The sequence below is a fragment of the Passer montanus genome, unplaced genomic scaffold (genome assembly GCF_014805655.1).
Source record: "Passer montanus isolate IOZ18808 unplaced genomic scaffold, ASM1480565v1 scaffold118, whole genome shotgun sequence".
Lineage (NCBI taxonomy): Eukaryota > Metazoa > Chordata > Aves > Passeriformes > Passeridae > Passer > Passer montanus.
This window is the reverse complement of record NW_024358500.1, coordinates 1,279,567-1,305,205: the sequence shown is the minus strand read 5'-3', so window position 1 is coordinate 1,305,205 and position 25,639 is coordinate 1,279,567. Positions and strand designations below refer to the sequence as shown.

At 47.4% G+C, this 25,639-nt stretch overlaps 2 protein-coding genes and 2 long non-coding RNA genes across 14 annotated transcripts in view; 2 read left to right on the top strand and 2 right to left on the bottom strand.

Moving 5' to 3' along the window:
* Nucleotides 1–14,984, bottom strand: part of SPEN (spen family transcriptional repressor) — a 66,190-nt gene extending 51,206 nt beyond the window's left edge. For all 3 annotated transcript variants that reach the window (XM_039697558.1, XM_039697560.1, XM_039697559.1), the window contains exon 1: nt 14,839–14,984. In XM_039697558.1, coding sequence (XP_039553492.1) covers nt 14,839–14,921 — 83 coding nt within the window. In that variant the 5' untranslated portion in view covers nt 14,922–14,984. The remainder of the gene's footprint in view (nt 1–14,838) is intronic.
* Nucleotides 14,985–15,884: 900 nt separating this feature from the next.
* On the bottom strand, nt 15,885–25,391 carry LOC120496799. 9 transcript variants are annotated; one of them, XR_005626352.1, is made up of 6 exons: nt 24,290–24,910; nt 23,647–23,956; nt 22,338–23,107; nt 21,764–21,918; nt 21,323–21,450; nt 20,881–21,190 (listed from the first exon to the last, which is right to left on the bottom strand). XR_005626352.1 is itself a non-coding variant. In XM_039697573.1 (5 exons), the coding sequence occupies exon 3, from the start codon at nt 23,017–23,019 to the stop codon at nt 22,084–22,086; it is 936 nt and encodes a 311-aa protein (XP_039553507.1). In that variant the 5' UTR covers nt 23,020–23,107; nt 23,647–23,956; nt 24,290–25,391; the 3' UTR covers nt 20,881–21,190; nt 21,323–21,450; nt 21,764–22,083. The 9 variants fall into 9 exon arrangements, 6 of the variants coding, with proteins under 6 accessions (XP_039553512.1, XP_039553513.1, XP_039553507.1 ...); XR_005626351.1 differs by having other exon boundaries at nt 22,319–23,107; nt 24,290–24,904; XR_005626353.1 differs by having other exon boundaries at nt 22,921–23,107; nt 24,290–24,868.
* Nucleotides 22,464–23,995, top strand: LOC120496803. The gene is made up of 3 exons (XR_005626356.1): nt 22,464–22,592; nt 23,199–23,236; nt 23,902–23,995. It is a non-coding gene; the product is annotated as an uncharacterized LOC120496803 (long non-coding RNA).
* LOC120496804 lies at nt 24,024–25,622 on the top strand. The gene is made up of 2 exons (XR_005626357.1): nt 24,024–24,105; nt 25,505–25,622. It is a non-coding gene; the product is annotated as an uncharacterized LOC120496804 (long non-coding RNA).
* The last annotated feature ends 17 nt before the right edge of the window (nt 25,623–25,639 follow it).

Below are 25,639 nucleotides of genomic sequence, written 5' to 3'. Positions count from 1 at the left end.
AAAAAACCACGGCACTTGCTGAAGGGCCGGGGAAGGAGAGGCGGCGAGAGCACTGCGCTTCCTTAGACCAAAGCAAGGCAAGATGGAGGTGAACGTGCTCCAAGGAGCAACCTTTGTCCTGGCAGAGGCTGAGAAGAAGGCAGAAAAGGCCAGGGGAGGCATGGCCACGACCTTTGGTAGCGCTGGCAGAACAGCTCCTCTCAACCTTCGCCTCCTATCGCTACACCTGTGCGTCAGCCCTTCCCAAGGCTGCGTTTTGCAATCGCTGCCAATCCAACAGAAACAAAGAGGTGCCTTTGCTCGGCTCCCGCTCCGCAGACTCAAATGAAAACAAGGCCTCTTCCCGTCCACAACTGCTGCCGATTAATGATTAGCTCCACATCATAAAGGAGGTGGCCGAGGCCGTGTTTTCGGCGGGGTTTACAGTTCAACCTGAAGCGGAGGAGACAAGGACGTGCAGGAGCTGTTATGTCACCAAGCCCCTCCACCAGCACAGCACGACCGAAGCACCCGGCTGTAAACACACATCGAGCAGCCCTTGCAGAAAAAAGTTGCCCAATAATCACTGCTCGAACAAAGCCACGCTAATCCAGCTTTTCAGACAAAGAAAAGGAATTCATAATTTAAGCATTATCGGTTTATTCACTGTAGATCAAAGCACCTCTACATTCAAGCAGCTGAAATGTCTCTGGGCTCTTGGCACAGCTGCTCAGCATGTTTCCCTCGCTCTGCAGCCCTTCCTCCTCCTCAGCTCTTCCTCCCAAACCACGAGACAGCACAGCCGGGCTGGGAAGCGCAGCCTCTGCCAATGCAGGGCCGGGCTGGTTCCTCCTCCCCAGGAGCGACGTGTCACCCAGGCACAGCCAAAGCCATCCCACACCCCACAGCCTTCCCTACCCCGGGGATCAGCACCTCGGCTTTCCAGCTCTAATAAACCATTTCAGCTCAGCTGCTCACTCTGAACACTCTTCCTGCACGGTCCCTGCTGCTCCAAGCAGAAACATTCTTAACAAAGCATGGGCTATGAGAATGCCAGCCAGCAATTGTGTAGTGAGCAAACCTTACTGTTTAGTTGCAATATTCTATAAACTGATTAGGATCTTTATAGGATGATCTGTACATGATAAGAAGAGGTGGGTTGAAGTGAGGGAGATTTGTTTTTAATATAAACCAAATTCCACTGCAAATCACGGTATCCTCCTGTTTCTCTTGCTGAGCTTCCCATAGGTTTGTGAAGACCTTTCATACCCAAACATCTTCATCACTGCAGAGTTCTGCAGGTCAGCTACATTCCAGCCAAAGAAACTCCACCACATTTTCATTCAGAAGCTGGTGCCATGCTCCATTCCACATATTACTAAATATAACAGATACTGCAGGACCCAAAATAATGCAGGAGCTTTTTCTGTGTGTTTCTGCACCGCCCATTACAAGCATGATTTGACAAGCTGCTCCGATACAGCAGAACATCCCATTATTTTGTATTCATTTAGGTTCCCTTTGACTGCAGTCAGGTATCTTTAGCCATCTGAAAAGCTCGGCTGATTTTGCTGTGCCACACTCAAACTCCTTCCTCCTCTGTGATTATATAACCCCAGCAAGCCCCAGCCTGCATTATTCAGTAAAACGCTCGCACAGCTTGAAGCGTTCCTTGGCCAATCACATTCCTCTGGCTTTGTTGTTATTTCGTAACAAAATAATGTGTCCTGAAATAATACTTCACCAGATGTTTGTGCCTCTTCTCCTTACTCCTGACACCAAATCAGTCCAAATACCCCACACTAGGGGTACTCCAGCCCTGCATTCCCCCTGCACAAAGCAGGTCTGCTCCAGGTACAGGGAAATCCAGGATGCGCAGATACTAAACCTCCATAAAGCAGGATGCCATCACCCTCCACGGGTGTTTTTAGCCAGGCTAATGGATGTCTGTTGAGTCCATGAACATCAGCTCTAGGGTCTTCTGCTATCATGGACGCTCATTTCACAGCCTGAGAGACTTGGCCCACCACAACAGCACGTACAGCCACTTCCCAGCCATAGAATACACAAAATTACACAGCAAATAGCAGCACCAACCACACTGGGATCTTACCAGCAGCAGGACACCGAGCCACAGGGACAGCTATCCTGCAGAAATCCTGTTTGGAGTTGAGCACCAGCCTCCAGTACCACCAGCTCCCAGCAGGAATCGCACAGTGAGCGTCTCCCGCCCGCACCGCTCACAAAAGGTGTTTAATATTCACCACTGAGAGAGTTCCTGAGCCAGCAACACAAAGGGAACTTGTGTCTCTACACGGGCGTTTGCAAAGATTACAGCACTACAACTGATCACAACAAGGGCAGTGATACAATAAATGAAATACACAGCAGTTCCAATACACTTATCCTAAGGAAATGACATCCCACCATCTTCCAAGCTTCATATGCATTATAGCCACCTGCTTTACTGCCATAAAATTTATATATACCTATAATTTTTTTTTAAAAGGCAATTTCATATGTAGAGTGATATAAGATGGTATTTCACCATCTTCAGACCTGAGCAGCACATGTCTTTGGAATTAAACTGTGCCTCAAGTAATGCAGAGCATTACTCAAAATTTGACAGTATCATCACGTGTCTGACATGGAAGAAGACTTGAGGACTGAGAGACAGAAAAATCAAGACATCTAAACAAAAACCACTCAAAATTGCACTGACTGTTTCATAAATACAGTAACTAATGTGCAGCAGACACCAAAATCAGGGACAGACTATTGAGAAGAGCATGCACAGGGCTGGGATGAAAATAATTCCAATTCATTGAGATGGATCTTGATAGAAACAAGCAGAATTCCACCATCGTGGAAAACTACACTTAATTTTAAGTCTAACAAATGTGGGGAACTGTCACCTGTTGAGCCACACTCATTTCACTTGGTAGGACTGCCTGGGCCAGCAGCTGCACTCAGGGCAGACCAGGAGCAGTATTTACTATGGACAACTCGATACCAAGTCCTGGTTGGCTCCCTCACCAACTGTGTCCTTCACACAATCCACAAACCTCCCAGACTGCTTCCTCTCTGCTATGTTTCCAGCAGACATGTGGTAGATTTAAGTCCCCTACAAGAACAACAGTGATCATGAGACTTCTCCCAGCTGCTTAGAGAATATTTCATCTATCTCTTGAGGTGAAACTGGTCTCCTGGCTGGGTGGTTTGGAACAGTCTCCCATGGGGATATTTGCCTTGTTAGCCTTCCCATCATTCTTTCCCATAAACACTGAATCCTGTCACCACTATCATTAAGCTCTAGACAATCCAAACACTTCCTAGCACACAGGGCTACTCCACCACCTCTCCTTCCTTGCCAATTCCTTTTGAAGAAGTCATAGCCATTCACTGCAGAGCTCCAGTAGTGTCAGCCATCCCCACCATGATTCCACAATGGCAACTCAGACCATCATCTCCTGCTGTGCAATGGTTTCCAGCTCCTCCTGTTTCTCACCCGTGCTGGGGGCACTGGTGCAGATCAATTGCTGTGTCTATAAAGATAAGACACAGTGAGTGGCTGGGACAGCACTCCAGACCATCACAAGCAGGAAAGCTCATCCAGGAGTGATAAATCCAGCAGATGTGCAGCTTTGAAATCCTTCACCTTCCCAGTGCCAAGTAAAATAAAAGCTCCTTGTGTCACAAGAAGCTCTGGTTTTCGAGCCACACCAAGAACAGCCCTTGTGACAACAATGATTCAGAAACATGCCCTAATTACCAAGCTCCCATCATTTTCTAGATTACAATCTGAGATGCTTTAAAACCTGTTTAGAGTGATCTTTATTGGCTCTGTAACCTTTGGGGGGAGAAAAACGACGTTCTTCAGGGCATTCTCTGCAGCTCTTCTTCTAGTAATAAAGATCTTCAGGGAAACATCAAAATCCAGGAACAGAAACAATCACCCAGGTTAGAGAGCTCAGCCAGACAATTCTGGAATGAATCCTGAGCACAATTCTCATACCTCTATGCTCCTGCCCCAACACCCAAGCCACTCAAACCTGGACCACTCTGGACTTTGCAGCTCCCTCTGGCCCCCAGCAGCACTCAATGGGAAATCTCCCAACTCCGACTACAAACGGGGGTTTTGTTAATGAGATACAGCACGTGTTCCTGCCATGCACAGAAAACAGCCAGGGCTTTGTCTGCACTCGTAATCCCTCCCTAAGAGATGACAAAGTAGGAAATTAAAAAGCTAGCATAGGCACATTCACTGATACTCCTGATACCTCTGGTATTTAGGAGCAAAACGCTCAACAGATCAGACAGTCCAGAGATAATGCCATGCTGGAACAAGTGCTCGCCTTTCTTTACAGCTCAGCCAAATGCTCCATTTTAAGACCCCAAGTAAGAGTGATTCTTAATGAAGACATTTTATTTATGTCTTTACTGCAAAGTGACCTTTTGGATACTGTGAAGTATTAATATACAAATGGAATTATTACATACCGTAGAGGGAAGAAACAGAATATTTAAACCTGGTTTTTCATAGCTCCCACTTTTGGTAGCAAGAGTCAACACACCAAGAAATTTTTCTGCAACCCCCATGACAACCAGTTCTGCCATAGATCAGCTGTTGCAGCCAACATGCATCAGGTCACATCTGAATAGAGGTGCATCCATTCCTTAAAATACAGGCTACTTCTACTGCAAGACCCCCAGGACACAGAACACCCCATGGAGGAGTCCCAGCAACCTTTCAAACCAGGATGAAGAGGAGGGCGGGGGAGCTGAACCTATGCTTTGGACATGGGGATTACACGAAGCTGGATGAATAAAAACGCCTCTCAGCACTCCATGCAACATCTCACTGGGCTACATTTAATATCCTCCCCACCCCCGTCAGCAGTTCCGCTGCCGGCAGCGCCAGGAGAACCCAGCATTGCATCAGCCCAGGCACAGCTCCACGGCGCTGGAGCAAAGGGCTCAACACATCAGCCACTTACAGCTGCCAGGGTAACCAGACGAGGCACGGCCACCTCAGCCAGCCAGGACAGAGAAAGTCTCTTACTAAGGCACTTTTCCTAGTTGTTTCTTTGGAACAATCAAGGAAAAGCATGGAAGCACTCGTAGCTTATTGGTATATATATTATTTAAAAAAAAAATCAAAGCAGCTTTGTGAGCAGAACTAATGAAGACTCATTTCTTACGGATGCATGTCTTGAGGTCGAATTCTCTGGCGTCCAATAACTGCCAGTTCCCACTGCAGCTTTTCCCACGGTCAGGAACACCTCTCTCCCATGTGGATTCTTTAATGTCTAATAAGGGCTGTGCTCTCACTGCAGCTTTTCTCTCCATGGGGTCGCTAATCAGGTCTCTCTCCTCTATTAAAACCGCTTGTTTTCACAAAACTCAAAGGAACGTCATGTCTCTGAGACTGAATATCCCCTTCACCCTCAGGTTTAGCTAAAACTGGCAAATGGGTTCAAAATTGATTAGGGAAGATATATATACACATGGCAGGAATACCTCAGCCTTGCTCTCCAAGCAGATCAGAATAAATATCACTATTTGTAGAAGCACAGAAAGGTTACAGAAATATGTAGGAACTCTGCATGTTCAGCTGTGTTGTCTCAAGCACGACGAGCTGTGATTCTTTATCCCCAACCTACACAGATGCGCACCGTCACGTTCCTACACGCCAGACACAGAGCTGCCGAATTCCATCTCCAGGGCATTTTTTTTTCTTCCAGCTTAAAGCATAATCTGCAGATTTGCTTCAAAAACACCAGTGGTGATAGGCTACCTTCAACACTTTCTGCAGGGGAATTGCTCAAGCCTGTTCTTTTGCGTGACTGATTTTAGGATTTGTTTGGATTTGATGTTAAGAACGCGCTGCATTGCAACTGTAGGGGAATCTCTTGATTAATCGAGTTTTTTTCATTCTTACATGAAAGGGTAATTCCCCATCTCACTTTTACTTCTCCAAGCTCTGCTTTGCATCTATTCAGCAGCAGATGGAGGAAAATGCAGAGTCACAACATTATGGTCTCCCTGACATGCTGCAGAGCACTTGAGATGTGGATAATCTTGAAGTTTGGAAGTCTTGGTCCCACTGGTACAGACTTCTCCAGCAACAGACATTTACAACCTCTTCTCCAAGGTTTTGTATGCTTTCCAGAAAATGGTACTTCAGAAGAAAAAAAAATGTTTCTCTGTCTGCAGTTTCTGAGACCACCTCCAGTGATGGAACAGCTCTTCCCTCTCAAACTTCAACTGGGTTTGAACAAGTGACTGGCATCAGTTCAGCCCACAGGTTTGACAACTTGAAATTAATTTCTGACAGGAATCAGCCATGGATCCAAGGAGTCTCAGTCAAATCCCCAATCACAAAAGCTCATCAATGCTAAGAGGTTATGATCTTGACACCAGGGAGGAAATCCAGCCAGTTCCCAGCCAGTCCAGCCACTCCCGCTCTGCCACACCAGCCAGTCACCAAACGCAGATGTGCAAATGTTATTTCGTTGCTTCATGACTCACCGCTTCCATTGCCCTGGAGAAAGTGCTTGTCCCTGTGACTAAACCAACTGGCAGCACAGTCCTTGGCGTGAGCCAGGTGTCAGCCCAAGGAAAATAATATTCCCCACTGACAAGCGCCCAGCAAGAGCCTGGCACACACTCGGGTGTGTTTTGTCTGCAGTGACTACCTGCGCTCCAGGCGCTTTCTCCATAGGTGAGAGCCTGGGACTTTCCAGAGCCGAGCTCTCGAACCAGCCACACGTTAATGGCTTTCCTTTCAGTGCAACTCAAAGTCGAGGTTTTGCAAAGCTGAGCTGGAAACTTGAGTTTCATCGCAACAACAAGCGAGGTTTCACACCTCGGCTTTTATGAGCTGACTTAAAGGAGGCCTCTCCACACCAAAGATTTGAGCAGAGCTGTATCTGGAGGTGAACATGTACTACCAACTCAAGAGGGCTCCTCCTGGGCTTCAAGGATACACCAACACAACTGCTGGGAAAGCTGCTCCTTCATTTTATGCTGTTTCAATGATGAACTTCAACTTTCAGCTACAAAATCAGACTGACACAAGCCAGGCAAGAGCATTAACTGCAGCCAACCCAGGGGCTGTAAACTCTGAAAGCATGCAGAGGAAGAGATGCTTCCTGAGCTCAACTGCTGCCAAAAACGGTGTATCTCACCATACCCACAACCAGTGTTATCATCTACAACATCAATCTTGAAGCCACTTCTATTTTTTAAATGTGGCAACGATTCTCTGCTACTAATTCTTCCAATAAGTTTTTTAAGAGTTAAAACAAAGACCAAAAGTTTACTTGAGACTTTGATTACAAGGCGGTGACTGTGCTGGCCATTGGCTGTCTGGATACATATCCAGCTGCCTTCCTAAGAGCAGCATCTCACAGATCCCATGAAATTAAATCAGATGTTGATTACACATACAAGGGAGATACTCATCTACCCTCAGCTTTTATTCCCCTCACAGTAAGGATGCTAATGAGGCCGGAAGACTTGTTTCCCCTCCAAAGATGACTTCTTTAAACATACAACTTGGCAATTATTTTTTCTTATTTTGCCCTATTAACTATTACAGGTCACCCGCAGCTGCCACAGAGAGCCTAAAGAGGGACATTTAAAGGAGCCTCTGTGATCTCTTTGGCAGCCATCACTGTTAACGAGGATGGGAGGTATTCACCCTGCAGCAGGAGCAGATGGACCACAGCGCCGAGCTCTGTGCCGTGCGGAAGCCATGAACACCTCAGTGAGGACACAGGGAAAGCTGTGACAGGAACACCGAGTTACTCTCAATGAATCCCATGGATAGCAAACACAATCAGGTCAGTTTTCTTCCTGGAGAAAAACTGTAGGTGATTCACTACTTGCTTAAATAAAATCATCATTTACAGTCTGGCCATTCTCTGTGTTTGAAAAGATGGTTTCAAATCCAGCTCTGACTGGGTACCTGACCACCTTCGTGACAGGAACTTGGTCTGAACACAGCTCTCATTTCCTACCACACTGGGAATAATAAAAGACATGGAAGATGCTCCATTTGGACAGAGGGGCATCCAGGAGGAACAGACACAGGTCAGAACTACGTCACCAGCAGTATCCAACAGACAGCCCTGCAGATCATCCATTCACCCTCCTTCTGGACACATCTGGACTTCTCTGGCTTCTCAGCGGAGAGATGAGAATCTGCTCAGATGCGGAAGCTCATGCTCCAGATCAGAGTGTGCTTATACAAAAAAAGCGCTTTCAGTTTTAAGTTGTTGAGCCTGATTAAAAAGGGGAAGAAAAAGGAAGCAAAAAAGCTCCCTTTTGTTCTTAAAAATGTCCGAGCCTCTAAGCAGAACATGGTTGTTGCGAAAGACTGCTACTCCCCTCCCACCATCAGTTTTGTCTGAGCAGAAAACTGATGTTCCTTTCACATCCGCACTCTGCTCCTTCTCACCCAAGTCATCCCCAACGTCTGCACCTCGCACAAGGCACAGACACACAAACTGTAGTCCAGAGCCAGCCACATGCAATGGCTACAGAACACATTTCCAAAAAATCCGTCCCAGGAAGGACATTGTTTCCACCAAATTCAAAGGTGCTGCCTTCAGTCTTTCCTGCTGACAGACCAGGCTGCAGCACACCCTGGGATGTACCTGGTGTATTTATAAAAAGCCTGCAACAATGTTTGTTCTTTTACTGAAGGATGTTATCTTCACACTGCAGGATTTTACAGATTGCAGGAGACGATTACCGCAGGTTAAACAGTAACTACTGAAATGCACAAACCAAAGGACTTGCTGTGTTTTCCTCATGGTCCAGGAGCCTTCATCACCTCTGAATGTGCTGCTGCAGAACAGTGATGGAGATGGGTTTCAGGAGATCTGAGGTGCCATTAATCCCCAAGCAGGTGAAACCTCCAAATAACTGTGTGTGTACAATCACCAGGTAGGAAACACTGCTGACTTGTAGCCTGGGCGATGAAAAAAAGCATCTTCTGTCTGATTTTCATTAGCTGTCCAAGGAATCTTCAAAACACCACAAAAACTTGAGAAAAGGAAAGCATCAAGGCTGGTTGTACACTGTGAATTTCCATCCTCAGGCTCCTGTTCCTCCCACAAGATTCCTAAATCAGCATGCCAAAGATGCAGCTAAACTCAGAATCTTATTATGGAGAGCAATAATTTTTCTAGTTTATTCCTCAATTCATTGTTTAGGAATGTTTGTCCTTGCAGTCTTTGGTTTCAGGGCATTCTCAGACCTCAGCAAGTTCAATGAACTTAATAAAAAACACAAGTGAAATATCTCACTGGTTCTTATTTTTGGTAGCTACAAATTCAGAGCATATCCAACCCAGTGGCAGCTCCACAACTCACACCCAACAACAACTCTCCCGAAACCTTCAGCAGCCTAAAAGCAGCCGGGGGGGTGACCCACAGTTCTGCCCTTTTACAAACATCCTCAGAAAACAGTTCTGGTGTTTGCTATTTCTCAGGTGCCTCTTCACACTTCACAGGCAAAAGGGCATCTCCTCCTCTTCCTCACAACCCAACAGCAACATGAAACCACCACAACAGCAAGACAAGCTGCAGTTGTGACACATCAGCCCACAAAAACAAAGTTCCTGAGGAGCCCCAGGTCCACCCTGACTCATCACCTCATCCAATATCTGCCTTCCACTCATTTGGATATTTACTTCCTTTTTTATGGAAAGCCAGCAAGTGCCTCTTCGCCCTCAGCGAAGACAAGCACCTAATTTTGGACACACCTTAAGACGTCAGTAAGGTCATTTGCCAGGGAACTTGGCATGACTTTCTGGCCTATGAAAAGCAAGGAGGAATAAAAAGCCAGTAAACAAGGCTATCACAAAGTGAATTTAAGCCTTTATTTATCTCCTGTTCTGACCTGTTGAATGGACTTAATACCTTTGTATGCCTCACTGGACTGGTAAGTTCTCAATATGTGAATCTGTTTTCTTGTACTCTGCAGGGATTATTTTACTGTTGTACCAAATGAATTTACAGTAAGGCAAGAAATACCAAAAGCCAACATGGCTCTTGAACGGCTCAGCAACAACAGAAGCTGCTGATACAAATAATCACAACTAAACACAGCCTGGACCTTTGAAGAAACTTCAGAGAAGAAACAACGCCAGCCAGGCTCAGCAGATGACAGAATTTTGTGACCAAGTGTCATCAACTTATCTTTCTACCACAGCTCAGCATATAAAACCACTTAATAGAAGCTTAGTCCAAATCTACACTCCTTGTGGCTTTTCATTAAGTTTCTTTGAAATAATTACCCAGCCTTGGCCAGTGTGGCATCAATCAGCTGCCACCTCAAGTGCAGGCAAAGAGCAGAATGCGGAGCAGCACTGGATCTCAGCCTGCTCAGGAGCCACCCTCCGGACTCAGCCTGGCAGAACCAGGGGGCAGCTGCAGGCAGACACCGCTGGGTACCAAGCTGGGATGCCACTGAGGTGGTGCCTGTGCTGCTTTAGGGCACCTGGGATCAGTACCAGGAGCAGAATTATTAAAGATCCGATGGGAAACGACCATCAGAGCCAGCACCACCACCACACCAATGAGCCACCTCACTGACCAGCCCACACCCCATGCGAGGCTGACACTCACTGGAGCCCCCAGAAGAACTTGCCTCGTGTACTCCCCTTCTGAGTCCGGGCAATTATTTCAATCCCCCTGCCCCAGTCTCCCAACCAAACATCCTACTATGGTCTCTGGATTACATTACTGGAAGTGTTTGTAAAACCAGCACCAACAAATTCTGATGCTGCCCATTATTCCAGACACCACTCCAGTAAAACACAGGTGTAAACTGTACCCTCCCCTCCTTCACAGCTCCGGGCTGGAAAAGGCAGTACCTCATCAGTGAAAATGCCTAAAGTGACACAAACAGAGCAACGAAACAGGAATAGTTCTGTGGCCTTACTTCTGTATTTTCCTACAATAAAATACACCTGGATAGAGATCTGGATGGGCTGAGCCGAGTTATGACAACCATCCCAAGTGATATCCAAGGACTTAGAGATCAGTGATCACCAAAAAAAGCCAGGGAACATATTTAAAAGCTTTACTAGAAAACCAGGAGCGCTGTTCCTTCTGACTCAAGCCAGTTCCTGTGGAAAGCCACTGCAAGACCTGCTGGTGTCTGACGTGAGAAGTTTTTCCTCCAAGTGTTCAACACCAGCAGTGGCCATCACCATTCTCCCCAGTCACAACCTGCACCAGAGCTACCAAAATTCCCCTACACCATCTCAGTCCACAGCAGTGACACAGAGCAGAAGGCACAGATTTCACCCTCCCAGGCCAAATTTACACTCCAAGCCGTCAAGACAAAACATTTACTCGCAAACTGACCAAATATTCTCTAGGAATTACTGAAAACAGCCACTCGCTGTCACAGCAGGTTTTTTGCAGTTATGTTTAAAATGCCAACCACTTCTCCAGGAGGTATCCAAAGCATCTCCTGCGAGACAGACCCTGGAACACGGCAAAGCCAAACAAAGCCCATTTCCCACACCAAAAAAAGCCCTTAGAAGTTATTTATTTTCTCCAAGATTGCCCTGATCTGTAATGTATTCTACTGATTTTCAAGGAGCATTTTTGTTTCCTGAAACCCAGTGCTTTTCCTGGACTTGGCTGCCACTGTGAATGTCTTAATTCTCCCCCAGCACAGGAGATTGCACACAACAGTCACATGGTGCATCATTAAGAGGCTTTTACTCCTCTTTGCCCTTTAAAACACCAGTAAAGGGACAAAGCCATGTTCTTTCAGATAACTGGAAGAAAACACAGTGAGGGGAAAAAAATATGGAAGGGCAGCACTTGTGTTGGGGACAACTGTTACTATATTTAGTCGCCTTGTTCTGCAAGCTGCTGAGCATCTGTTTCAGTGATGGTGAACGACGGGTTTTTTCCAGCATTAATTAGGTGAACCCAAACCACTGCTCCCACCACTTCCCCAAGCTCACATCTCCCAAATCATAACTCGGATTTGCTACTTATTCCACCTGAACAGTGGATCTCCAATCCTGGCACTGGCTACGTTTCTATTTCAGGGTGCCTTAATAGCTCAGTTGAAAAGAAATATAGAGCATTAGTTTTTGAAAAGGGAGTATTTGGGTAAGAAACTGAAAGACAGTTTCAAAGCATTTAAATGCATGGAGAATCTCTCCTTTGCAATCCCCTTTAATATCAAGGAAACAGATTTTTAAAAGGGCTTCTAAGGAAAAAAAAACAGTACTGTTCATGTAAACCAGTGCTTCTTGAGACCAGCTTCAGTATTCTCTAATTTGAGAGAAGAATTCACAGCAGGGAGTGTTATTTCTATTCACCTTAGTAAACTAAACAAACTAATCAGGAGCATTTGGGGAAAAAGAATAAAAACATGTATTTCTTCGAAATTCTTAATTCATCTCTTTACAGAATTCCTTGTGAGGCTGCAAATCCCAGCAAGGTTCCCACACTCGGTGGTTAAGTGAAGGGGGGAGGAGAGGCAGCAAACCCTCCATACTCCTGCCGAGCTGTAAGTTTTAGCAGTTTTCCCTGAATTTTTGCTTCTTTGGAAACAAGGTGGTCGTTTCTCAAGCGGGGACCGTGCAGCAGCCCAGCCAACGGCTCTCCATCTGGGAAGGACACTATTTCCCAAGCCCGGTGGAAAAACAAACACTCGGGCGAGCTGCTCGGAGGCTCCGGGGGTAAGGCGATTCCCGGCCGCAGCCCAGTGGAGGTTTTGGGCGGTTTTGCCCCAAACCTCGCCCCGCTCCCATGGCTCAGCCTCCCCGCACGCGCTTCGCCCTATTCCCAGGCTGGGGGATGGGTGGGAACCGGGCTCTGCCAAGCCCCGCTCCCTCCGAAAAGACTTTCCCTCCCGACTGCAGCGTCCTTTCCAAGCAGGGAGCCTTCCCCTTCCCACCTTCCCTTCCCTCTGGAGACAGCCAGCACGCCGGGCAAGCCCTGTGCAGCGCCTGTCCCTTCCCCCAGGCGAGCACGGGCATACAAAGGAAGCCTTGCTCCATTGTCCACCTACAGCACCTCCACAGCGAGCCTCGCAGCCGGCTCCCCGCTCAGCCCCTCACCCCTTTTCCAAATATTCCACTGGGTACATCCCACTAGCATTCGGAGGCGGCGTGTCATTCCCTCCCCCTGCTTTAGTACCTGCAGCCAAAGGGCTGAAGCGTGTTTTAACTGTTTACTGCCGTGAGATCAGCCTCGTCCAAACACACAAATCCTGGGCAAAAATCACTTGGCAAAAAACAGGGAGAAATGCCTGGCTACAAAGCTCCTTCCCAAACCTCCCATCGCAATTTGCCGAGATAAAAACAACCAAAAAAAGGTAATTAATTCAGCGCCTGCCATTTTTCCCATCCATCTCCAAGCAACAGTACCATGGCAACTTTTTCCCTCCTTTAATACATCTTATAAAAGGAGGAGGACTGGACAAAATAAAACCGAGGAATGTCAGACTTCCAGTGTGGAGCGCCTATTCCCTCAGCTAGTTACGGCTGGAATTAACCAAATGACCCTTTGGGGTTTTTTTTTTCCCCCAAAAACCTGGCTTTGTAAACAGCACTGGGTCACCTAACCTGGACTTGAGGGACATGACAAACCACCCTGAACACACATCCACCATCCGTGCCTTCACCAAGCAGCAAATTCTTGGCTCGGGGTTTAATAAAGGTGAAAAAAGGTGAAGCTTGATTAAAACATGGCAGTTTCAGAGCGATGAGGATGCAGAGATGGGGTTTGGCTGCTGCAGCAGCTGAGGCCAGGAGGATGGAGGAGGATGCGATACCCCCAGTCGTTCCACAACAGACGACCAGAAACCAGGGAAGAGACGCTGGGACCTTCCTTTCTCCCCGTCGGTGTCACCGCATCTATTTTTCCCATGGTGACTCATTATTAAGGACGCTCCGTCATTTTTCCAGCACAGGAAGATTAAAGGAAGCTTCAAAATCCATTTTTTTCTGCTGCTGGTGGGATTAAAGCAAAGCGCCTGGAGGGGCCATGAGCTGAGCAGGGCTCGTTACTCTCTTTTTCTTCCTAAAAACCAGCTTCCAGCGTGAGGTGCATCAACTCGAGAGCATTTCCACAGGAAAAAGGTGTTGCTGAGGCGGTGAGGAAGAAGCCTCTTCCTCCTCCTCCTCCTCGCAGGGAAAGACGGAGGGAGGAGGAAAAAAACCCAACCATGCCAACAGCTACTACTTCCTTATTAGCAGGATTAACCTATGCAATAAAAAAAAAAAAAAGGAAAAAACAACCCAGCACGATATAACGAGTCCAGAGTGCTTCCCGCGTGCAGGATCCCGTGTTTTCTTCGTGGGTTTGTGTGATTTTTTTTCCCCCAAGTCACGTTTTCGCAGCTGCAGGCGCTTCGGTTCCCACAGCTCGCTGCACCTCGGGGGGACACGCAGCATCCTCCACGGCTCCAGGTGGGAGGGAAACGCAGTGAAATGAGCGAAAATAAACAGAAAAAGAAGTCCCAGCGTTGGATAATTTAGGAAAAAAAAAAAAAAAAAAGGAATGGAATGGAAAACAAGTCGGCCAGGCTCAGCGCTGCTTCCCGACATCCTCGGCATGGGAGCCGCTCGGTGCCGACCTCCGAGCCCCGCTCGCTGCTGCTCCGTCGTTTCGGGTCCATTTTTAGCCATTTTTGTATTTCCCCGCTCCGGCCGCGCCGCCGATCCCGCCATGGCGCGGGTTATTTACAGCGCTGTTTTCCTCCTCCTCTCCACGGGAGCCGCCGTCCCCGCGCACTCCTCCCCCCCTTTCCCACGTTTCTCCCCTCGTTTCTCCCCACACCGCGGGTCGGGCCGGACGGGGCCCCACTCACCGCTTGAAGTGCTCGATGATCTTCTCCTCGCGCACGTTCTCCGGCAGGTTGCCCACCCAGAGGTGCCTGGTTTCCCGGACCATGCTGCGCGGCGCGGGGCGAGCCCGCCGCCCGTGCCCCGGCTCCCGGCCGCCGCCTGCCCCCGCGCCGCGATCCCCAAGCCCCTGGGCTGCAGGGGGATCCCCAAGCCCCTGGGCTGCTCCACATGCTCCTCTCCGCTGACACAGGGACGATGTGTCACCCGGAGACACTCCCTCCTCAAAGCAGGGTGTCCCAAGTTGTACTTCATCCAACAGACCAGGGACCTGGCTGCCCTGAAAACCACACAGGAGAAACTCCCACTGCGGGAAGGATTCACCTCCCGCTCCCCCCCGGGGCTGCCACGGCTCCTTAATTAACGTGGGGTGAAGAAATTGCCCGTTGCCAATATCACCCGTCTCTAGTTGCTTGACATGTCACACCAGCTCTGCAACGTACAACTAGACATTTTTTAACCCACAAGATCTTCTTTTCCACCAAAACATGCCATTGCACTGATAAGACACCTATTTCTATGTCCCGAAATGAAAATCAGATCCCATTGTGAGACTCTGAGCAGCTTGAGGCCAGGATAAAACACACACCCACAGCCACGAGTGTTGGTGTTTAAAGCCTTCACTGCTTCCACCACAGAGCAAACCCATATTTCAGTATTTTCCGTGGCCAAAGTCTCCTGATGACGTTTTGGTATTGATCAAACCCATGTTTTATTTGTCAGAGCTGCCTTTTGCCACCCAATCCGGGCGGACTCCGTAACCTTCCGGCAACAAGTCCACCTCGCTACTGGTCAAAGTCACTGAGCTGCAGTGGCTTAACAAACATGCAAATCTCCTGATTTAATCACATCTCTGACGCACGTGGACTCGATCCGTGGTGGCCCCGAGCCTTATCCTCAACTCCAGTGCCTGCAAGCCCATCCTTCGGCAGCCCCGTGCCTCAGTTTCCCCAGCGATGATGGGCTCTGCCAACCTGGGATCTACTGATTAATTAAAAACCCCAACAACTCCTTGCACGCAAGCCATCTATTATTCAAAACGTGCGATGGAGCCACGTGTGCACAGGAAAATGTGCTGCCAGCACGCTCCGCCGGTGCTTCCAGTGTGGAACCGGGCTCAGCTTTCCATTTTTTTACCCGGTGGGACGCCCAAGGAGCAGTTTGTACGTGTCTCTACCTTTAAGGGGCTCTCCATTCCGGAGAAGAAAAACCCAAACCAAAACCACCAAAAAATCAAACAGCTTTTCCGTGATAAATTCTCCCCCTCTGATGGAGTGCGCTTGCTGCAACTGTAATTCCAACTGTTCCTTCTCCCTGCTGGGGTGGCATCTCCGAGGGACACGAGGCAACCACACCAGCTCCCAGGTCCTTCCAGGGAATCTCACACGGAGTCGCTGCTGTCACCCGGCCATCTCACAGGACAGGCAGGCGCTGGGAGCTGTCACAAACAAAGCCATCGACTCTGTTGACAGGAGAGGGTTGAGACGAGTGCCAGGAGGGCTCCATTTACACAACAGCCAGCTGGAAGAGCAGCACAAAGCTCAGCTGGTGAGGCAAAACAAAGCTCTGGACCATGGTGATGGTCTTCAAATGCTTTGCAGGGAAGCTGTTCCTAGCTGCAGCTGCACCAGTGATGCTGCTGTAACCAGATCCCCCCAGCTCAGTCGAAGATTTTAAAGAACACAGACCCAGGCTGGAGAGCAGAGCAGGTATAACCCTCCCCTCAGCAGGCCAGAGGGGCTGTGACGAAGGATCAGCACCATCCTTGCATCTGCAGAGCAGACACACATTTGTTCCAGCCCGGTGTCCTGCCATGAGTGACAGTGTGAGGAGCACCCAGGGGTGAGACACGGCTGCACTGCCCTGCGTGCTGCCCTTGCCAGGGCCAGACAGCTGAGGACAAGGGGACTTCAGCTGCTCTCCATGACCCTCGGCCTTTGGGACACACACTGCAAAAAACTATGTAAATGACTCCTGGGAGGGTGTAGCTGAGAGCCTGGCTATCTCCGGACAACTCAGCCAGCCCCACAGTTAAAACATTTGGATGTTTCTTATCAGTGCTTGGAGAGGATTAAAGTGCCAGGCCATTTATTAGGGAGGGAGCAGGTTATAAACCTATCTCAGCTTGAGCACCGTGTTCACGTCAGGAAAAGCAAGGCAAGAACGGGACAGATCAAAAGAGAGCCATTAAAGGCGTGAGAAAATGGGGCTGCCATATAAGGAGCTAATAAAGTTAGCAGCTCTCCAGTTTGAAGGGGAAAAAAAGTGCAGGAGAAGTGGAAAACATCCTTGGGGTTCACACAGCAGCCTCTCTTTGAGGAGGAAAAAGCAATAAATAAAAGTGGGCAGACACAATGCTTCAAAAGGCAGGTTTATCCATTTTGAACACGGCGGAGCTGCCACCCATGGCTGAGAATGCTCACCAAACATTTCAAACACCAAAGATTAGATACTGAACAAGGACAGCAACCAGGGCTCATTGGCTCAGACCACAGCTTCCTACCTGGCTCAGCACACATCTCTGTGCGGTGTGCAGGGAAAGGGGGACATTACACCTCTCCCTGGCTACGTCAGCTGGGATTCATGGGGATCTGGGCAGGAACACCAGGGTTCTCCCCACACCAGGGCACAGCCAGTTCCTTTGCTTTCTGTACAAAACCAGGAGGTTTCCCAGCAAAGAGCCCCAAGAAACACTCAGTGTTCCTTTCTTTGAGCCAGCCAGCTCCAGCCACCATCTTGTCAGGATAAAATATATTTACATGTTTTTCTTGCTCATTGATAGTATTTATTAAAAGAACACTATGACAGCTGAATATCAAATTCACAGCTAGGCTTTTATCTCCTTTTTAAGCCAGCCTGAATTATTGGCCTCATTTTATAGCTTATCCATTCTGCTTTATGCTCATTTTCTCCAAGAAAGAATAGGTGCTGTTTGATATTTAGGCCCATTTGTTGCCAAGACAGAGACTATGGGCTTAGGGGCTGAAAACACTTGGAGCACAGAGCCGGGTTCTGGAGCCTTAACCAACACAAAGCACAGGATTTATATTAATAAAACTCTTGATTTCGGTTCTTTTCGAGGATAGTGCTCCAAATCTTCTGATGAGATGACTCTGCACAGAAAATTCCCTTCACGTTTTTGAAATGCAACATTTAGGAATTTATTTTCTGATGCTCCTCCCTGTGGTGTTCTTATCCACAGCACCAGGGAGGGGAGCTGCCACAAAATGCCACCATTTTAGTCAGTGGCTTAACAGCAGCCACATCCCACAGCCCAGTACACAGGGGGCCCTGGACTTCAGTTGACACTGAACCCACTTTTATGTCTACATAAAAGCACATTTCTGTTTTTAAAATTCCTTCTACAAAGAAGCAGAGGTTTCTTCAGCAGAACCCAGAGTGATGGTTAAGCCACACAACCAAAACTTACATGCCAACATAGGACTGCAAAAGGGTTTACTCTTGCTTATAGTGTGGTAGATATATTAGAAAGAACACCTTTTTTTAGCTTGTTGTTGGGGGGAAAAAAATCACAGGAATATCACAGGAATCACAGGAACACCACAGTGCCAACTTCTGCCCTGCTTCCCCTTGCCCCCAGACCCCTGTACAACCACATGCTAGAGCTGTGTCTGCTCACTTCACAAGGATTCTCCCCCAGCACAGGGCTTTCATCACTAGACAGGACTAAAGCATTCCAGGCTGCAAAAGGTTGCATTTTAAGGGAAAACCAAAGAAAACAAAAATTAAAAAGACAGCTCCATGTGATTTGATACCGAAATAGGACGACTGTAAAGGATATAAATCCCCTGGGACTGGTTAGATCACTGAATCCTATACTTTGCCATTTTTAACACCTAATTAACTCTATTAACTCTATATCCAGATGTGATGTTTACCTGTGTGCAATGCCCAGGAGAAAAAAAATCTCAGAAATTACACTGGAAATGTTACAGGACAAGGCTTTAGCACAAGCCCCACAGTCCAAACCTGCAAGCTACAGGCTGCTCTTCCCACATTCCGCATTGGATTGAGCAGCAACCCCAGAACAAAATAAACTCCGAGCCACCACTATCTGAGCTTTGGTTTCATCAAACACCATTTTGATACCACAGCAACGTGAGGGTGTTTAAATGAAGAGGAGTGAGCCCATGTCTGTAGAGTTACCACTCCTTCACTCCAGAGAAAGCACAAAGAGAAATATTTGTGCATCAATACCTGCTGCGTTCTAAAGCCTCTCCTCCAACACAGCATGGGAGAAGTTCCTCATCTGCCTTTGGCTTTTATTTTCACCTCTGCAGATCTCACAGTGCAGCTTTTTAACTCCTTGGGCTAAGAGCAAAGCTTGAAAGACTGTGGTTTTCTCCTGAACAGAGGAGGAGTGGAGGTTTGTATTGCTTTTTGGCACTGGAAATTCAGGTTTTGTTTAGCTTGGAAATATCATGGATGTAGCTCGAGTAACTCTTCAGGGTGGTAAAAGTTCAGTGCTCACAAGGCAATTCTCAGTCGTTTATCCTAAACTGCCAAAGGAAAGTAATTTAGAGTCCCACAGGGTGTGCCAGCCTGAAAAATGTGGAATCATCCCAACAGGCAGCTTCTTGCTCCTCCGAACCTCCCTGCCAGCAAAGGCCTATGAAGAGTACAAGGTGTATCTCCAAACCAACACAGCCCTAACAAGGGAATAAAATCCAAATCCCTGTCCACACTGCCTTATTCCAAACAAGGCTCTAGGCACACTTTTCACACACCTACCACAGGGAGCAGGGCATGAAATCTGGCCTGGCCACCTCATCCCCACCCTGCACTTAATTTTGGCTAAAAACAAGAATAAAGCCGTAGCTGTGCTAGAAATCCCTGCAGCAACCAGTCAGTGAAATAATTTCCCCTAAGGGGCTTCTCCAGGGCCGGGTCAGGCAGTGGCATCCATGGAATCCTGATGCGATATCCTCATTAAGAGTGGCTAACGACCCCCAGCACTCGCTGTGCACTAATGACTGCGGGAAGCTGCGCCTCCGAGCCATGTGTGACCTGGCAGAGACCAGCACCAGGTCTCTGGTTATTACCTTTGCAACACAACAAAAGAAAGGACACCCAGTAAGGAAGCGTTTCCTGGCGAGTGAGCAGGACTCTGAGGAATGGAGTAATGAACCATCTCACAGGAGCAAGTTCACAGAGAAAAAAAAAAATGTAATTCAAGGGGACCCTGATCTTCATCAACACCATTTAAGATGTTCAACACTCCCTCTGACTTTCACTGCCTTTGCCTGAGCAAAATTAGGAGGAATAGACTATCCCACATAGGTCTGTGGGCTTGGAGGGAAAGGGGCCTCACAGTTTTGCTCCCTGGAGGCACCCGCTCTCCCCACCCCTTTTGTGTGTATTTTTTTTAACGTGCCACACATCAGCACAATGCTGACAAGGGCTTTGTATGTTTTCTGCCTATGCAGCAGTTCAAGAGACACAACTCTGGATTTTTTGAAAGGGAAAGGGGGAGGGAGCTGCCCTTTGCTGTACTGTTGAATTGCACTGCTTGCTCTTCTGCATGACCACAGGGAAGGGAAAAAGCACCAAGGTTTAAAAACAGAACCATTTTTAGTAGCCAAAAGGGTCAAACTCAGTCTTCTCACAAGATACAGTGGAGCTCAGAATAAAGTCTACCAGAGACAAGAAAAAAAATTATAAATCACCAGGGTTTCTTCTCTGGAGTTGGATGTGACCCCAGAAAACACCTCATCCATCCTCGCTGCTGTTACAGTCTCCACATTTGCACACCTGCCAATGCAGATTCCAGCACTGAGGAAAAAAAAGGAGGGAAAGGTCTGGAAAGCTGGACTGTCGTTTTTTCCACCTGCCAGGAGCAGCTCAGCGAAGCCCGGGTGGCTGAGCTCCAAGGAGCAGCGAGCAGAGCACGTTACCAGCCTTCTGGAGTTCCCATCTCACACGCACATGCGTGATTCGGACAGCGCTGGCAAACAGCTTCCTTCAAAAATAAGGATGACTAATCCACAGCAGCGCCGCTTTATTTATTTATTTTGAAGGCCACAAGGCAGAGCTTTTTCCAGAAGCATCAGCCTTTGTGAATCAGCAAGCAGTGGGAAGGGGAAGCCCTGGGACGCGCTCACGCTCTGCCGACAGAAGTAATCACAGGAGCACTGTGGGTTTGTGTGGCCCGTGTGTGACACACGCAGACGTGGCTGGAGCCTCGTCCCTCGTGCTCCTGGCAAGGCCAGATCCCACTGCCTGGCTGACTCCTGGATCCCTGCAGGGTTTCTAGGGATCTGCTGTGGAGAGGGGCTACATAAACAATACATTGTTTCCCTTGGAAAAACATACAAAAAACAAACCAGAGGAAAAAAATAAGTCATGAAACAGCTTTAACCCATAACTGCAGCAACCCCCTGGGTGCTGGAAAAAAACGGGGTGCAGGGGTTTGGGATCAAAGCAGAGCACCTGAATCACTCAGTGGGCCCAGTCCCCCAGCAAGGTCACTCTGGCTCACAGGGACACACATCAGTGCTCCAGTGCAAGGCTGTGCTGGGACTGCAATGGATGCAGCGTTGCAGGAGGTCACTTAGGGACTGCAAAAAGGGAATGGATTAAAAAAAAAATTTAAAAAATCCATCAGCAGATGTTTACTGACGTGCAGCAAATCCACAGCTTGGCTCTGGAAAGCTGCATGGCTGGAGGGAGAACAGCCCACTTCCCAGGACGCAGCAAATACTCTGCATCTACAGATTTAGGTTACAGCTTTTAGCCAGCCCCACACCCCACCCCACCCACCACCCCCCACCAAAAAAAAAACCCAAACCAAATTTGTCATCTTTTTAAGCACTCAGAAATTGAGCTTTGCCACCGAGGTGATTTTGGGTGGTGGCACCATTAAATACTTACCCACCTCACAGCCAAGGGCTGCACAATCTGAAATTTGTGAGTGTTTGCAAATGGTTTGGAAAGCTTTCCAAGGAAGGTGCTGTACGATTGTAAATCCTTCCCGTTATTAATAAAAGGGAGCTATTGTTCCAGCTCTAATCAAGCCTTGTCTCCAGCTGGGCAATTTTAAAATGCAATTCAAAACACACACAGGAAAAAAAAAAAAAGATCATGAGGAAGCTTCGGGAAAAAAAAAAACCACACAAAACAAAACAACAAAACCCAAACAAAACAGTGAAGGAGAAAGGGGGGGGGGAGGAAAATAAAAAATAATGCTCTTGCTATTTAAAATTATTTCCAAGCAGGAGCATGCTGGGGCGGTGGGGGGGGGAAATCCCCTCTCCCACCGCCTGGGAAAGGTCACTTATGCCATCGGTGCCATGGCCACGCCGGAGGAGAGCTGCCAGCCCTGCCTCATCCATCTCCATCAGCGACAGCTCTGCTTTCCATTTATTTAGAGGGAGAAAAAAAAAAAAAAAAGCCAACAAAAAATCCCAACCAAAAAAACCCACAAACCCCTCCAAGTCGCAAACACCTCCCAGCGCTCTGTTTTCAAGGCTGGGGAACGGAGCAAGGGGGAGAGGCTTGGAATGAGGCTCCCAGGCAGGGAGAGGTGGCGCATCCTCCGCATCCTCCTCTTCCTCCTCCTCCCCGGCGCTGCGGCAAAGGCGCCGCAGTGGGGGCTCCCCGCCCCCGTGGAAACTTCTGGAACAAGCAGCCGAGCTGGAGAGAGGAGAGAAACCTTTATACCCGCAGAGGGGAGAGGAAAAAAAAACAAACCCAAAGCCATGTAATAAAACGGAGAGGATTGCACAAGGCCGGGGAAAAATAAGGGATCTCTGTAAAAGTGAAGCCCCCGAGCGGCTCCGGCAGCCCCGGCTCGGGGGTGGTGCAGCCGCCTCGGCTCGAAACAAAACGCCCCAACAAAGCGTATTTAAAAACAAAAAGAGAGGAAAAAAATGGTGGTGTTTGTAGCGCGAGATGGTGGGATAAAGGAGCTGATCCCTCCTCCTGGATCTACAGCAAAGCCGGCCATTGCAGTTCCATTTATCCTTTTTTTTTTTGTGCAATGAATTGTCTGATCCGGACGATTGGGTTGCATTTGCAGCTTCACTTACTGCGGTTTGGTTCTGTTGTGCTTTTTTTTCCTTTTTGTTTCTTTTTCGTTGTTTGTTTTGGGGTTTTTTTTCTGGGTGTATTTTTTTCCTCTTTTTCATTAAAAAATAATTCTTTCCAAATCTCCCAAGGAAAATCTACATCTCTGTGGAACAAATAAAACATTCAGGCACAAACTTCCATCACGGACTGTAAAAAAAGAGATGGGTTGGTTTTTGTTATTTTTTTTCTTTTTTTTTTAATTTTTATTTTTGATGGCATTTTTTTCTCCTGCTTTTAGGACACATTGTAGTAGGAAACCAATGGAGGAAAACAAAGGTAATATATATATCTATAAAATCAAAGATATATTAGGCCAAAGTTACAGTGATTATATATAATTAAATTATAGTTTTTAGATGTGTGGGCTTATTTTATTTTTTAAGTAGTCCTGGGAAGAGGTCATATATATAAAAATTTGAATTATATAACAGTATTTACATGTTTATATTTAATAAATATATACAAGTATTTCTGTATCCGTAGAAATAAAAAAGCATCTGTATGGGCCTAAATCTGCAATTCTATGGGGAAAAAGCGTTATTTTTAGGTATGTAGCTTTTAAGAAATAAGAGGAAATGTTATAGCCTGTAACAACACTCTGATGCAGGAAAAAAGGGTCAGGCAACATTAAAAGAATATTTAAAACAACAAAAAAACCAAAACAAAACAAAAAAAAAGCATAGTACCTTGGCTACAGCCTCCAACAACGAGCGTGTGGATGTTACGGGATTTGGGTTTTTTTTTGTTTTCTTTTTAATGATATTACCGCGTCTGATCACACCAATATATGATTTTAATTAAGTGAATGGCGGACGAGATGTCGTGGGGAGCATGCAAGCAGCGATGGCTTCTTCCCATACCACTCTGGCTCCGATGATAAATCAATCCTCGTGCATTTGGGACTTTTTTTTATGGTGGTTTTTTTTTTTTTTTTCGTTAAGTACTTTTGGGGATTTTCCATGCCGTGAAGAGACCGGGAGATGGCGGCTTCAACCCCTGCGAAGGAGAAAAGCGGTGGAAAAGCACAGAATTAGGCATAAAACTTAAATTAGGCATAAACACGGGGAGATGGCGGCTTCAACCCCTGCGAAGGAGAAAAGCGGTGGAAAAGCACAGAATTAGGCATAAAACTACCCACCTTGGGGGTGCGTGTGGTGATGATGAAGGGAGGGGTGGAGGCATGCGGAAAGCTTAATTCAGGGCCAAAACCCTTCATCCGTGAGGGGAACAAATAACATTTTAGAGGTATAACTGGGGAAGTGGGGGAGCTGAGGTGAAGGGAGAAAGCGGAGGCACCGTCATGGCCGAAATAAAATGCGCATTTCTGACCATTTTCACATCCTTTTGCAAAGGCGGCGAGGAGAAAAGGGCAGGCGGGAGGGGGAACAAGAAGAAGGTCAGGTTTCACCCGCAGCGCTTTCGCCCCCCGCCCGGAGGGGATTCCCACAGGATCAGAGCCCTTCGCCGCGCTCTCGCCCGTCCTTCCCCCCGCTCTCCGCCTGCCGCCATTTTGTCGCCTCAGAGCCGCTCCCGCGGCCCCGCCGGGCGGCCATTTTGTGAAGCGAGCGCCTGAGGGGCCGTGAGGGGCAGCCCCGGCCGGCGCCGCCTTTTGTCACCCCAAGCCCTCCTTTTCCTCCTCATTCTGTCTTTTTTTCTTCAGGAGTTTCTCTTTTTCCTCGCGAAACACTTCGTGCTTAACTCCCCGCTTAGAGCCCCATCGCTTCAGAAAACAAACAAACAAACAAAAAACCCCCTACCATATTCAGAGGAAGCAATCCAATAAAGAGATTAAAGCATATTCCCCAGTTTGGCTGTGAGGAAAGGTTTAGCAGCACGGAGAATTAAGCTATATATTATTATATACATATTTATTCTCCATCCTTTTCCACTTCCCCCCCCGGTGATAAATCCCTAAGGTAAATAATCCCCCTTGACAAAGAGGATAACCTCTTCAAAAAATATTTGTGTTTTTATTTCAATAGAATTCCTCACTCACACTGCTTTACTAGATATTCCATCAAAATAAAGATGTAACTTAACCCACTTGACACCAAATCTGGGTGAAAATTGGTAATTTTCAGGAAATAGGGATGCAGGATGCTATAATCACTGATATGATGAAGGAAATCTGGGATATGAAATAGCAAAATGCTGCTTGCAGGTGTGTGCTGTGTGTGTGTTCACAGAAATAGGGTGGGTTGTGCTTTTTATTCTTTATTTTATAAAGAAGTCAGCATAGCACTCGCAGCCTGGTAACGCGCTTGCGCACTCGCCTCATCCCTTTCCCCTCATGCTATCAAAATCAGTGTGTTTTAAAACTACGTTGTGGCAGTGGGTGGTTCAGTTTTGCCAGGAAAATTTGGGATAAATGAGAATATTAGCATACAGCCTTTTTTTTTTTTTTAATATATATTTCACCTGTGCTGCATGACCTGGAGAAATCTTCGCTTGGGCTGTTCATTGTATAATCCCTGCTGGTTTTTGCCTCTCCCAGAATCAGCAGGATCAGACCCCTTTTCATGTAAAAAATACAATTTTTTTTAGGCTGTTTCAAAGGAACGTACAGAAGATAGGTCTGAATGCTCCGTGGGGAAGAACAACACTGCAGGGAGCTGGCTGGGATGTGACTGCTGTTAACCTGGGATCCAAAGGAAAAAAAAAACAACCAGTTTTCCTGCA